At 41.1% G+C, this 14,399-nt stretch overlaps 1 protein-coding gene across 1 annotated transcript in view; it reads left to right on the forward strand.

Moving 5' to 3' along the window:
• The window catches only part of atg2a (autophagy related 2A), a 29,566-nt gene that overhangs the window by 3,669 nt on the left and 11,498 nt on the right, over positions 1–14,399 (forward strand). Inside the window, exons 4-22 of the mRNA XM_085426909.1 lie at positions 1,765–1,867; positions 4,848–4,992; positions 5,473–5,679; positions 5,775–5,874; positions 6,393–6,557; positions 6,966–7,102; positions 7,447–7,525; positions 8,262–8,514; positions 8,830–8,971; positions 9,357–9,455; positions 10,383–10,538; positions 10,912–11,185; positions 11,596–11,668; positions 12,113–12,287; positions 12,388–12,530; positions 13,186–13,307; positions 13,494–13,651; positions 13,959–14,091; positions 14,188–14,372. Coding sequence (XP_085283035.1) covers positions 1,765–1,867; positions 4,848–4,992; positions 5,473–5,679; positions 5,775–5,874; positions 6,393–6,557; positions 6,966–7,102; positions 7,447–7,525; positions 8,262–8,514; positions 8,830–8,971; positions 9,357–9,455; positions 10,383–10,538; positions 10,912–11,185; positions 11,596–11,668; positions 12,113–12,287; positions 12,388–12,530; positions 13,186–13,307; positions 13,494–13,651; positions 13,959–14,091; positions 14,188–14,372 — 2,849 coding nt within the window. The remainder of the gene's footprint in view (positions 1–1,764; positions 1,868–4,847; positions 4,993–5,472; positions 5,680–5,774; positions 5,875–6,392; positions 6,558–6,965; positions 7,103–7,446; positions 7,526–8,261; positions 8,515–8,829; positions 8,972–9,356; positions 9,456–10,382; positions 10,539–10,911; positions 11,186–11,595; positions 11,669–12,112; positions 12,288–12,387; positions 12,531–13,185; positions 13,308–13,493; positions 13,652–13,958; positions 14,092–14,187; positions 14,373–14,399) is intronic.

Consider the following 14,399-nt stretch of genomic DNA (forward strand, 5'->3'; position numbering starts at 1 on the left):
TAGGGCAGGGGTCTCGAACTCCAGGCCTCAAGGATACCGTCAGCTATCTAAAACCTGTCCTGCAGGTTTTAGATAGCACCCTGGGTCAACACACCTGAATCAAATTATTAGTTCATTTCCAGGCCTCTGGAGAACTTCAAGACATGTTGAGGAGGTCATTTAGCCATTTAAATCAGCTGTGTTGGATCAAGGACACATCTAAAACCTGCAGGATACCGGCCCTCGAGGCCTGGAGTTCAAGACCCTTGCTCATTGATTATATTTGATGGGGGGGGGTTCTATCCAGGTATGCCGTTACTACATGGTCAGTATGTTTGGCATCACTGTCATGATGAAAAATCAAGCTATTGCCAATCAGATGCGTTCCAGATAGTATTGCATGGTGAATGAAAATCTCACAGTACTTTTCTGAATTCAAAATTTCATCAATTCTGAAAAGATCTCCAACACCACCAGCTCAAATGCACCCCAAACCATGACTCTCAACTGTGATGGCGATAAACCACGGGTGGGGAACTCCAGGCCTCAAGGGCTGGTGTCCTACAGGTTTTAGATGCGTCCTTGATCCAACACGGCTGATTTAAATGGCTAAATTACCTCTTCAACATGTCTTGAAGTTCTCCAGAGGCCTGGTAATGAACTAATCATTTGATTCAGGGGTGTTGACCTAGGCCCTTGAGGCATGGAGTTCCCCACCCCTGCTGTAAACATTTAAATTAGTACCGCTCTCCTGATCTCTTCCGGATATACTGACAGTGAATTGAAAATTACTCTGTAAGACTCGTTACTGATTCTAGTGACAGTCAAGTTCTTGTGTTGTTCAAAATTATGTGCTTTTGAAGCAGGCTGCTAGTAACAAGCATTTAGAAGGCCTGGAGAACTATTGCTCAAGACCACTTTAATAATTAGAGGAAATTCTGGCTCCTTGGAAGCATAGACATTAAAGGTGGCTCAAGACCATTACTCTGTTTTTTAATTTATTTTTTTATAATTGAACAACACTTCATACATATACATATAGTGTTACACAGTACAAGTGAGTTGTTTGACATTTATAATGTGCTATCAAACAGCATTAATGTTTGGTCATGGATTTATTTATTTTTTAATTTCACAGTAACTTTACAGTGCCCCCATTATACTTCTACTTCTTTTTCATAATCTACTTTACTGTTACAATGGTGACTGCTCATATTAAATATGATTGATGTTTCAGATAAGGAGGCTGTTGTTTGCACAGGTAATTCTTTCTCTGTTTGATCAGTTTCAGGCAGTACTTTCTGTTCCTTACTTGGCTCTTGGCTTTGATGCCAATGAGAGGTCATATCCTTAATATTGTCATCTTGGGCACACAGCTCTGTAATTCCACCAAGCTGCTCTTCAAATCTTTTGCTTCCAAAACTTTTAATTTCCTTACAGGAAAACATGTCAGTTCAACTTTGTTACACTTCACATTTTTCCATGGTTGTTCATGCCCCATCTGAATTGGCTTTATTCCCCACCACTGGGGCCTCCACCATAGTTTGATATCCACTGTTTTAAAGGGAGGTGAATTAGAGCCTCTTGTTTACAACGGTTAGCTCTGACTTTGACAAATCAGAATTTACCTTCATTCAGCTTTGATTAAGCAGATGTGCTTCAGGGAGACAGTAGAGACACTGTTAATGTACATATTAGATCCCACCACTCAGAGCAAAGCAGAACTCATGTAAGAGATCGGTGCTAATGAATCTTTGCATATCTGTTTTGTCGTCTGTTTTTCAGTCCTTCGTCGCATTAAAGTCACCTTTCTAGACACTATCGTCCGCATCGAGCACCAGCCCTTGGACCTGGAAACAGGCGTTGCCTTAGAAGTGCACATTAAAAGGTGAGTTCCTGCTTCCTTTTTCCTAACGGAATATGAGCTGCAAACAGGAAAAACTAGACCTGGTTTTCACTGAAGGTTATTTTACATACTTACAGTTACAGCCTCATTGATACTACAGTTAGAGTAGTAACAACATTTCCAGTAGTAATGGAAACACTTTTAAACACATAAATGTATAACTTGTGCTTCAGTAGTTCACCTGACAGTAACTTTACTTGCCTTTTAGAGTCACATTGTCTTCATTCAGTGTATTAAAGGGAGCAATATGTGTTTGTGTGTTTATTTTTCTACATTTACGTTCACTAGAAATTCCTGAAATTTGCAAATGAAATAATAGTAGGCTTACTTGGAATTGATGCTTAAGTGGAAAATTAAGCCGTAGCTATGCTGTAGCTGCAAACCCCTCTGAAACCCTACGTTGTAACCTGGCGTGCACTTTGATGTGTGTCGGTACAACACAGCCGGTGTGATTGGTCTGTTCAGTACTGTTGATACCTCCTGTGCACTTCTGGCGACTTTTTCCCTAGATTTGCATTTATCAGTGACAGAATAATAATCATAGCACCAGTTTAAGGACTCAAAAATGTCAGCAATTTCACAGAAGGTGATAGCTGAAACGGTCAGAATGGATGTGGAGGAATGAACAAGCAAAACTTGACGGACAAAACTGACCACAACAAAGAGCGTATGCCCAGGCACATGAAAGACTGGGACACAACCACAAGGTTATTAACACATAGTGCACCAGCACAAGGATAAGTGGTGGCAACAGCGTCGGCCGCTTCCAGAGTTACGTCGTAGGTTCTACAAAGATTCCCCACAGAAGTCAGAAATCAGGCCCTATGATCGTAATCCGCAGCTTCAAGAAAGCTCCAAATGTGTTCACCAATCCGGTTGTTCAGTGATGACGCGACGAATCCTACTTCCGGGTCTAAAGTAGTCTGCGTTTAATATGGCTTTTGTGTTGTTAACATGTTTAATGTTTTGTATTTTCTTCTATTTGATCTCAAAAAGCTCCTAAAACAGTCAGTGATCCCTGTTGACCTCCCTCGGCTTTTATTACCGCTAATCATTTATTTAAGCTCAGTTTTTAAAACCTTAGGATGTAACTACAGCCCAGCCCATGAATGACTAACCTCGTATTGAGGATGGATTATCTCAGTTGTTCTCCTGGCTGAAGTTTGGTCCTTTTACAGCATCCTGCCATGCGATTACATTTGTTCCTGACCACCGAGAACACTCACGTTAACTTTTATCGAGTGGGAAAAAAGTTAGCTTGTTTATATTATGCTAACATAGCTGTGTTGCTAGCGGTCACGTAGCACATCATTATATACCAGCTAGCCCAACTTCAGTAACCCTACAAACGTCACTGCTGTTTAGTTTTCTGTCTTCATTTATGCTGGAAGTGATAACAGAGCTGTACGTTTTAATTTGTTTCCAAAACCCCGCAGTCAGGACATGCTATATTGTATTTAGATAGAAGCTAGCGAGCTAACTCCCTGCTAACTTCTAACTCCGTTAAATGTCATAAATTCCGTTTTCATGGATGCCTGGATGTTAAACTCAATTGTTACACCTGGTAGAGCAGAACACTGATCATTTTATTAAAGATGAAAGACTTTAGACAGTTTTTCAACTCTCAGTAATGCCACAGTGATCGTTTGATATATGGACCTGCAGCAGAGTTTAGACCCAGACACGGCTAGTGACGTCAGACTGAACAACCGGATAGTGTCATATTTTAACCTTCTATCTAACTGTAACATTACCAGTATTCGGCTGAACAGTGGCTACAGATAACTGCAGCCTGTGCTTGAGGTGTTGTCAATAATAGAGTGTCTGTGACCGTGACATTCATTGATGACTATGGACACTAATGAGTCACTGATGCTGCGTATGAAACACCAGAATTATATATAGAGAGAGCTGTTCCTAATAGTTTGATGTATTCGTGCTGCATTGTTGACATAACATTGGAACCATTTCCAACTGCAGTAGTCAAGCATGGTTAAATAAAATGCACTAAACCTAGTTTAAAGCATAAAATACTCTTTCTGTTTTATTATTACAAATGACCCCCAATTTTTTATTTTCAGATAGATCTTATAACTTTAAAAAATCCTTAATCCAAGCCTAAGAAGACAGGAGAGGATGTAAGTTGTCATAATCAAGAAAGTGTTTTTAGCTCTCAGGCTACTTTTAGGCTGGCTGGACTTTAAATGGGATAAATCACAGTACTTTTTAAATTTCCAAAAGTTGAATCTGTTCATCTGGACGTAGCGTTTTTGTGGGAGAAACGTTTCGTCACTCATCCAAGTGACTTCTTCAGTCTCGACAACGCTACGTCCAGATGAATAGATTCAACTTTTGGAGATTTACTTTCCTGGATGATTGAGAATGCATCAGGATACTTTTTAAATTATTTAAACTATAGTTGCTAATATTTTTTTGACAATCGCAAGTTATTATCTGAAAAGGAAGGTAAAGATTACTTTAAATAGACTTGGATTACAGTATGCTCATTTTTTTTAAACCTCAATGCCCTGCACACGTCTTTCTGTGTCCCTCATATGTCATGACGTTATTGGCATTTTGCTGTGAGACTGATGACTCTCTGTTGTCCTGGCATATTGACAAAGCTGCACAGGTTGAGTTTTGCTGATCTGTGATCAGAGGCCACAAGGGCAGAACTGATTCAGGTCAAGTGAGGCATGTTACACATGCAGTGTTTGTTAAACAGGAGCTTCTGCTTCAGCTGTCCTGGTGCTGAAGGCACTGATCGTGTAAGTGTGTATTTCTGGTCAGAATATTACGTTGGTTATCAGCATACCATTAATTACACGACTGGTGTTTTGTCACATTGAAACCAGTTTGGAAGTGTAATGTCTTCCTCTGTTTCCACCGTTATTTTCTTCTCACTTAAATTTGCTGTTAGCAATAAATGGTGTACATTTCTGATTTTGCCATGTTGTTCCAGGCTGGAGTATTTCGACGAGGCAGTGCGCGATCCAGCCAGCCAGACTGCCGTGCCTGTCGACATCCACCAGCCACCCGCCTTCCTGCACAAGATCCTCCAGCTGAGTGCTGTTCAGCTGTTCTATGATAGCAATGGCATAGTACAGGTGATGGAGACCACGCTGCCTCAGATTTCTGTATCTTTTCTATTTTATTTTCTTTATTTCTTTTACCTTTAGATTTTTTTTTTTGCAACATTTTTAGTTTTCATTTGGAATACAAGTAATCAGACTAACAAATGTGGACAGCTTTGGGGACACGTTGCAGATATGACACAGACATGATCTGCTGATGTTTAAACTGAGACTATAAGATCAGTTCAGACAATCTGACTGGAGAAAGTCTGCAGCTTTTTAAAAATGTCTGACTTCACAGCTTTACAAACAGGATGATTTGTCTTTTCTTATGTGAAGTGTTGTCAGAAAATAATGTATTAAAGTACAACTTCCATAATAATGGTATGTGATACCTAGGGAGGACAAAGTGGTGTGGATCTGCTTTTTCTTTAGAACTGAATTATAATTTACAAGTGGCATTGTGTGAAGAAGAAAATGTTCCTGACTTTCATCTCTGTCTTCATTTGACAGGGTACTCCTGAGGAGGAACACACAGATTCAGCCATGGCTAGTGAGGGAGAGGAAGGTGAAGGCGACGATGATAAGAAGGAGGAGGAAGAGGAGAAGGCCAAGCCACAAGTTGCCCCTCTATCTCAGCCGCTCCTTATAGGAAGCTCCTCCGGTTTCATTGAGACCACCGTCAAGATCAAACAAAACGACATGCTGCCCGGACCAAAGGTGCACGAAGCTCTCTCATGCACACCAAGAAATGCAAAAACACAACTACTGTCTCAGGCTGACTTCTCTCTCTTTTCTTTCTCTCCGATTCTTAGCTGGAGTTGGATGGGAAAGTGGGCTGTGTCCACATGCTGCTGTCTCCTGATCAAATAACCCATCTGACAGACCTGCTGGCAGCCCTCTGTATAGACACTGGTACAGAAAAACGGGCAGTGTGATATAAACTAATTCATGGCCAGTTTTATGATTATGCCATGACCTAAAATAGTCTGTACCTTTATAAGTTAAAGAATGCCATTTTTGTCAGCTGACTCTAGGTGAAAGCAGAAGACTGGTTGAAGCATAGTTAGGTAATTGGGGGTATAGTAACATAAATAAATGATTTTAAAATTAAAGTTTTCTCTGTTTCCCCTTTATGGTCATGTAGGTTAAAAAGTATTGCCCTCGCTCATAATATTGCACCTGAAATGTATGATCCTCTGAACCATAAAGTAGTACGGGCTCACAAATTCAAGCAGTACATTGTACAGCCCCATAATGTGATAACGTCTCTGTCCTTAAACACCTACACTAGTCTGGCTTCTCCTGCTGCAGCCTGGAGCTAAACAATAATGTCACAGATATTTTTAAACGCCTCCTAAATGTGAGGTTATACACATGGTCTGTTTTCTTTTGAACCATTTTAATCAGATATTCGCTCCTCTATTATCCAGAGCCAGAGACCAAGTGCGGCAGAGTGCACAGTCGTCCGTTAGACTCGGATGACATGCGAATGATTGAGGAAGACCTCGGTAAGCAGCTCGGCTCCAGTCCCAGAGACGATGAGTGGGAAACTGAGCCTGACCTCGAGTCGTTTGTCACCGGCATGGAGAATGGAGGTACACGGATCAGTACAAGACCTCTTATACTGTGTCTGCTTCAAATGCATCCTAACATCAGGAGGACTGTTAAGAATCTGCATATTTAATTAAAAAGAAAAAGCCAAGTAAATTGTGAAGCATGAGTTGATTTATTTTGGGATAGTAAATGGTGTTTGTTCCCAATATCTTAGCTCGCAATTAATACACAGTTTCCTTTGATAGTGTCATTTAAAAAAGATACAGGACACCAGTCTGGTGTTTGATTGTGTGAGCCACAGAGAGTAGTCTGGTATTTTAATTTTATGTCCTATTCCTGAAGGTGTGTAAAACTGCTGCTCCTTTTCTTACAGGAACATGACGTGAAGAAGTGTTTGTTTACATTTCAGTAATTAATCACTCGGTGTGTCTGTATGTGTCTTCCTGCAGAAATGTTTTACTCTATGGGTCCTGCTGGGATGACGAGCAGTGTGACATCTGTCCGCTCCGGCAGTGAGCTGTCAGACAGCGACATGGAGTCTTCCACACACAGTCTAGCCAGCTTCGCACAGCCGCTGTCTGCACAGGTACACAGTGTGTGTGTGTGCGTGCGCGCGCATATTTCAATTTCTAACAGATGCCTGATTGTTCTAAGGTCCAAAAACTGTCAGAATAAATTTCTGGTTGATCTGTATTTGTATTGTGTGCTCATGCCATGAAAAGTATAAAAATATCTAGTATGATTTTTTTATTTTATTTTATTTTTTAAACAATTATTTCATTTATTTTATTTTGGGCGTTTCACAGTTGTTAACAAATGCAAAAATGTGTTTTAGCACCAATTGCAAGCACAAAGTTATGTATGTTGAAGAATAGCATGCATTAAACAGGAATTTGTAAATCTTGTTCTCACTTTGACTTTTCCTGCCAGGGCGTCATGAATTGTCCCAGGAGATATCCTGTTGCTGGCTGTCTATCTAGTCTACCCCAGGCCAGCGGCCGCAGTAGAGGTAATGTGGAGTGCTAAGTAATGGGTTTATGTTGGGAAGAGGGACGGGTGGGATATGTGTAAAATGATTTTGGTGAAAGTACACAGTTGTACATTGTCCGGCCAGAGGACTGAACAGTTTGGTTGAAGCTCACGCTCTACCTGAATACTTCAGAAAAAATGTGCTGCTATTAATTCAGGAAGCTCGAATCTTTTCAGCTTCACAAAAGCCACAAAGTTATTGATTTTTCAGTATTTTCAAGTCTTACTCTTCATTTTGCCTTTGCTATAAAAGGAGCTGAAGTGGTGAAGTAAAAATAACTAAGTCAGGGAGCATCTAATTGGTCTACCTGCAGACATACACCCTGAATTGGGTTTACAAGTTTGCATGTAGGCTGTGTTTAATGGGCAGTCTTGCAACTTTAGATGACCACAAAAAGCTTGCATGTCTGATATATATATATGTACACATTAAAAAAAGTTAGATTTTCAAGAAAGTTGCTGGACTTTTCTGGGAGAAACAGCAAAAGAGAAGGGTGCCAGAAGATGGTGTTAAAATAAGGGAGTCCTGGCATTTGTGCCTATAGAAGAATCAGGAGGTCTAATATAACAAGTGTCATGATTACACTTAGTAATAGAAGCAGTGCCTTAACACTATGACAACTAAATGTAAAGCAAATTAAATTTACTTATAACCTTATATTAAGCAAGAAAGCCTGGCCATGCTTTGTCTCTATGCTGAACTCTCATCTTTGCAGGACGATCACACAGCGGCCAGGCAGAGCAGCTGAAGCCTGACGCGTTGCTGCGACTGACCCTTGGCGGACTCACTCTAACCCTTCTGCAGGAGGATCCACAACCCTCCAGTGCTGACGGAGCCTCGTCATTGGCTCAGGTGTCTAAGGTGTTTTTCAAGGAGCTGACCGCCTTCAAGGACAGCATGTTCAGTGAAAGAGACTTCCATCAACTGAGAGGCGGATTCGCCAAAGCCTGCCCACGCTCAAATCTCAGGTTAAAAAATGCACACATCGTCTTTATTGTGGTTTTGTATGGAAGGACAACGAAAAATACACTTTCATAACCAGGTGCTTGTGATTGATCATTAGATGGTAGTTATATATTTCTTAAGTACTACAAACATTAATGAAGTTAGTCTGTAGGTATTGAGGAGGATGCAGATGTTTTGGGAGGGTTTTTTTTTCTCCTTCTTTCCGACTTTTTGTTGGTCCTGCTTCCGTCCTCTCTCTCAAATTGCATTCACACACAGTTGGTCAAGTTTTCCCACTGAGACCAAGAGTTTGTTTCTCTTTATCGTTCTCACTGCAGATTAACAGGAGCAGCGGTGCAGGTCGCCTGTGAGATGCGGAGTGGGAGACGCCAAAACAGGGCTGTGACCTCTGACCTTTCCTTCAGCAGACTGGAGATGTTAGAGTGCCTCTGGGAGGACGGAAAGCCGGAGTACTGTGAGGTAGATCATCTCTCTGTCAGTCTGTCGAGCTTTTAAACAAAAACAGGCAGTGTTCACACTTGTGTCCGTGCTAAGAATTTAATTTTGTGAAGCATTCACATTAAAGTCAGTGTTTGCACAGTCCAGAGTAAGTTATTTCATAAGAGCATCCAAATACTTAACAAACATCAATATTTAAGGTTTTGAGAAATGGCTGTTCAGACTAAAGTTATTGTAAAATAAAGGAAAAGTGACTTAAATTAGAGTTGAAAATGTCAGATAAGAACTTCACATTTAAGATGACCTTTCCCTATTGTCTGGAAGTGGTACGTTTGTTGCTTCTTTACCACCCCAAGGGAAAAACTACAAATCCAGTCTTAACTCTCCTGTGGGTTTCTCTTTTCAGCTGCTTCAGTTCCAGAAAGCTGGTCTGTTCACAGTTGGAGCTGCAGCCAGACCGTGTGCCCAGTTACACTACAGCCTCACTGAAAAACGCCTGCGTAAGGTAAGCGTTTCTAAACACACGGCCCAGTCTTTTTAGCCATCGAGTAGTCCGCTGACTTAGCCTCTCAAATTGCAAATTATTCTGGGTTCACATTGGAGCCAGGATACCCTGATGGTGGTTATTCAGTTCAAGACTTCCTGTTCTGTTCACCCATCATCGTTTACAAAATATACATTTTAAAAGCAGTGTATCAGGTAAAGTAAAAGTTAAAAGTATATCTTCTGATAATAAAGTGCAATTCACCTTTTAATTACCAAACCACAGTGTGCTCAGAAATATTTTCAGAAATGGTTTAATGGTTCCGTAATGAGTTTTACTGTAAACAAATATAAGTTATATTTATGGTTAGAGATTGGCACCAAAATGATTTCTGTGTATTTTTCCCAATGCCAGCTGAGGTTAAAACAGTATAGGTTTGACTCAGAGTCATAGCCGAAATTAGTGTTTGCAATGGAGATCATACACGGGACAAGAAGCAGTTGCATGAAAATGTGAACTCCAGGAAGGACATTTTGATAGCTTAAAAAGAAAAGCATTAAGTATGCGTTTCTTACAGTTTTATTAAGAAAGATTTTCCCTCTTTTTTTTTTTTTTTCCATGTCATATTAAATAAAATTAGATATTTGTGACAAAACAAAACTTTACCCTTTAACTTTTTATGTCTTAAAATATTCAAAAGTTCAAGTAATTTTTTTAATATTTAATAGCTGTATCCTGAAAAATCTGTACTGTAACAATTCCAGTATTTATATATGCAGATTTTTGTGAAGCTCTTCAGAAGGATTGACCGCTAAAAGCCTTACAGTTTACTTTAGCTATTCAAACATAAACATGCGTAATCAACCAAACATTATGTCAAAAACTGATGTGAGAATAGCAACAATTTCTTTTTTCTTTAACCTGTTGTGTGTTCATGTGTTTCTGCAGGGAAAGCAGCAGGTGTTGCGGCGGAGCAGCGTTGTGCGAGTGGAGCTGGCTGAGCTTAGTGCCGAACTGGATTTGGACATCCTCAGCCGCCTGGAGAGCCTCAGCAAAGCCTTCAGCTACTGTCCCAATCAGACGCCTGGACCAGGACTCGTACAGGTCAGTGGAATAGATTTATTCTGTGAAAAAAATAAATGAGGTCACCCAGAGAGTACGAACTGTGTATCGTGTCTTAGGTCCAGACCATACAGAGAGACCTGCTGTTAAAAAAATCCCTCATGGTTACTGGATCTGAGGGGATACTTAATCTTGACATCATTAAAGGCTATAGAGTTTATAATTATAGTAATATGTTGGTAATACAAGCCACTGAGGCTCAGCCTCCAAAAGACTGTGAGCAGAAAAGCATTCAGATAAAACATAACATTAGCAGCTTTGTTCAGAGTCATAACTTTTTACTTTCTGAAGCTCTATGGTTGAAATGCTTCCTAAAATCCATGTTCACATGTTTTTCCTCCTACTGTCCTCTTAGACTCACAGCACCGAGCTCAGCTCCTCCTTCACCCTCCTGTCGCCTCACGCCGTCCTCAGACTTCGTTTCCCCATACCTGATCTGCAGCCCCTCCCAAAGCGTCGGCCTCCAACTCAGAGGGCGGTGCGGCAGGAAACCTTGGTGTTGGAGATGACAGAGTTTGAGCTGAAGCACCAGGAGGCCCCAGACCTGCAAAGTGAGCAGACTACACCGGGACAGCCGTGGGCCCCCTGCCTCACCCAGCTGCTGGAGGCCTCCTTCACCGACCTGCACGGTGGGAACACACACAAGTAGTTGTTGCCTCTCAGTGAAGATTCATGACAGGAGGAACCAAAGCTAGATGACTAGATTACTGACCACTGTTTAGCAAAGACAGTCCGATGTACTTTTAGTGTTAAATTTAGTTATTAGGGACTTCTGGAAACAATAAACTGTAACTTTAATTTTAAATTAGCGCTATATTAAAAAAAAGAGACCCGTGTCTTTCTGTACATAAAGTTATGTTATATACAAGTGTCTTTTATAATGAATGCAGACATTTTCATATCTGGCGTTTTATATTGATGTACCCATCCAAGTTGTGTTTTTACCGGCTTGGTTTCTAAGATTATAGTTTAGTTAATAATTCCTTTAGTCTGATATTTAGAACTCAGTTTAATTTCCCAATGTCTTGTGTCTCACCAGGGTCATATGAGGGCTGGGAGGGAGGCTCTTTCCCTTGTATCAGAGTGAGGAAGAACCGGGACACTCTGCCCAGGTTAGTCCTTCTGATCATCAGTGGATCAGTGATTCATAAAAGGAGTCACAGACTCCATCTTATGATGCTCAAGAAGACCATCAGAAGAACACAATAAATGTGTTTTCAGCTATGGGAAGATTATAAAATATAATAAAAATGTCAAGATCTTTAATAAACTGAATTAGCATTTCCTCCTTTTGAGGCTGTGACCAAATTGTCTTCTCTTCAAATATTCACCAGCCCTTTTTTTCAGATACAGAAGCCAAAAGACAATATGTGTAATTCACGAAATTTGAGATGCTGAACTACATGTTTTAATTTTAACTTCACTGTTCAGGAGTCTGGTTCTTTCAGTACCATGAGGAGTAGCAACACTCGTGAGACAACTGAAGGCAAAGCTGATTTTCTTCATTATTCTTTCTCATCACTCATAGTCAGCTTTCCTCACGTCTTTGTGAACAGGATATCAGTGCGTGTGCGTGGAGGTGAGGCTCAGGGCCCAGCAGCTGGTCTGAGTGGCATGAACCCGGGCCTCATCAGGGATCTTGGTGCCGCCTTCTTTGAAAGTCACTGTGAATTCAACGACAAAACGAGCTCTCCTTTTTCCTCCAACCGCACCATGTTTGAGACTGAGGAGGTGTGCTGACACACACAAAAACATGACACATCCCAGTTTATAAACCATCTCAGCCATCCATGTTCCTCCTCGCCTCACCTCTCCTCCCTGTGTGTTTTAGATGGTGATTCCAGCCGACCCAGAGGAGATGCGTCAGTTTCAGGAGCAGTGTGTCGCTCAGTGTCAGTGTGCTGTGGACATCAGCATGCCACTAGCTTATATCCTGCTCCCCAGCAAACAGGCCTTCCAGAGCATCTATAACAGGTATGTAAAAAGTATCACAAGACCACTGCTTGCCCTCCCAGTTTAGAATAATCCAGGTGTCCTTAAAAAATATGGACTCTACTTTTTTAAACTCTTAAGTTTAATATTCAAAATACAAACGACTCTTATAAAGTCTTACAGATGCACTCTACCTGTCTTGACACACAAAAGATTCTGCTGGCTTTAGGTGTTAATAGTGTCCAGTGCTGGATACATTTAAAAGTAACTTAATACATAACATATTACTGCTGATAAAAAATTATGTTGCATCATTACTTATAGATGAACGTAACTCATTAAAGTTTTGCATCACCAGAGATAAACTTGCTCCTACAGTTTGCTCATGAGCGCTGGTTATATGTGCAGAGGGAGTCCAGCCCGAGTGTACTGACTTTAGCTGATTGTGTAGCGAGTTCATACTGCTAGTATTTCTTCCACCACATAACCCAGAACGAGCTCCTTCATTTCCCTCTGAGCGTCTCGGAGCTGTACTGTTAACGCAATTCTCCGTCTTTGAGGTGCTCGTGTCAAACGGACTTTGCTCGTTATATTAATACCTCTTCCAGCTTTGTTCCTATTTTCATCCTTATTTTGGTCTTAAATCCTGCCTCAGAACTAAAAGTAATTTCCCCTCACCCGTCCCTCTGTCCACAAGGATCAATAATGATCTGTTGATGTGGGAGCCTCCCCCGCCTCCTCCCCCCTCAGCCCACAGCCCCGACCACAGTCGCCATCACCAGGACGAGTTCCAGCTCTGCAAGTCGGCCTTTAGACTGGGTAAGTTTGGCTCATTTGATGGAAAACTTGAACATATTGTAGATTTATTAGACATAATAACCTCTCAGGTCATCTTATATTAAGTATTTTATTATGTTTGGAGAATTTTTCCTTCACTGATGACTAAAATTAAACAGACAAAATGTTTTTTCCTTCGTCTTCTCTCATGCTCTCTCTCTGCTGTAGACTCTGACTCAGAAGAGGACGAGTGTCAGTACTACTTGGCCAGTGAATCATCTGGAAAGTCGCATCCGATGGCTCCTCGTCCCAACCACAATCTGAGCCTTCTCTCCCTCACTGTGATTATCGGGAAGGGTCGCCTCCAAGCCAGGACAGACAAGAAGGTGGCCAGAAGACAGTGAATTTTGTGGATTTTAACTGCATCAGATACTAATTATTAAAACCTTCCAAGATTGTTTCTCTTAAACTACAATGTGTTGGAACTTCTTATTTTTAGCCTTTCAAGTCAGGAGATGAAGATTTAATGACTATAAAGTAGTTGTAATCAGATATCCAACCACATGTTAATGAATGTATTTATCGAAATCTATTCATAGTTACTATTATCATGAAGATGTGTAAAATGCTTTTCCATTGTTAACTGTGTATCCGTCATGTATTGTTCTGCTGACACTGATGTTATTGATTCAGGAGGACCAGAGTCACGGAGAGCTCGTGCTTGATCTGGAAGGGGGGAAGATATTCAGTGTAGCGCAGCACCAAAATGACCCCAATCTCAGTTTCCTGTGTCTGGAGAGCAGACGAGTGGAGCTCTACCATCGAGGTGCGCATTGTGTTATTTAAAGACATTTAGTTTCAGCATGGTGTGTGTTATGCACTAAGTATGCAGTTAACTTTTTCATATGCCACACAAACACAGCTGTCTTGAAGGACACCCCCATCCCGCAGCGGTTGGAAATGCCCAGCTTCATGCCCCCAAAGCACCTGGACCTCACCATCTACCCCACAGAGGTGGGAGTGAGCAGTGTGAGCGGCAGGGAGGGAGAGGTGCAGATGTTATCCACAGCCATCAAAATCACACTGGACCCTCAGAGAAATGTCAAGGCATGTCCTCATATACCTGATAGTGAT

The sequence above is a fragment of the Rhamphochromis longiceps genome, linkage group LG2 (assembly GCF_057381845.1).
Source record: "Rhamphochromis longiceps isolate RC_006_pf linkage group LG2, R_longiceps_female_GT1.1, whole genome shotgun sequence".
Classification (NCBI taxonomy): Eukaryota; Metazoa; Chordata; class Actinopteri; order Cichliformes; family Cichlidae; genus Rhamphochromis; species Rhamphochromis longiceps.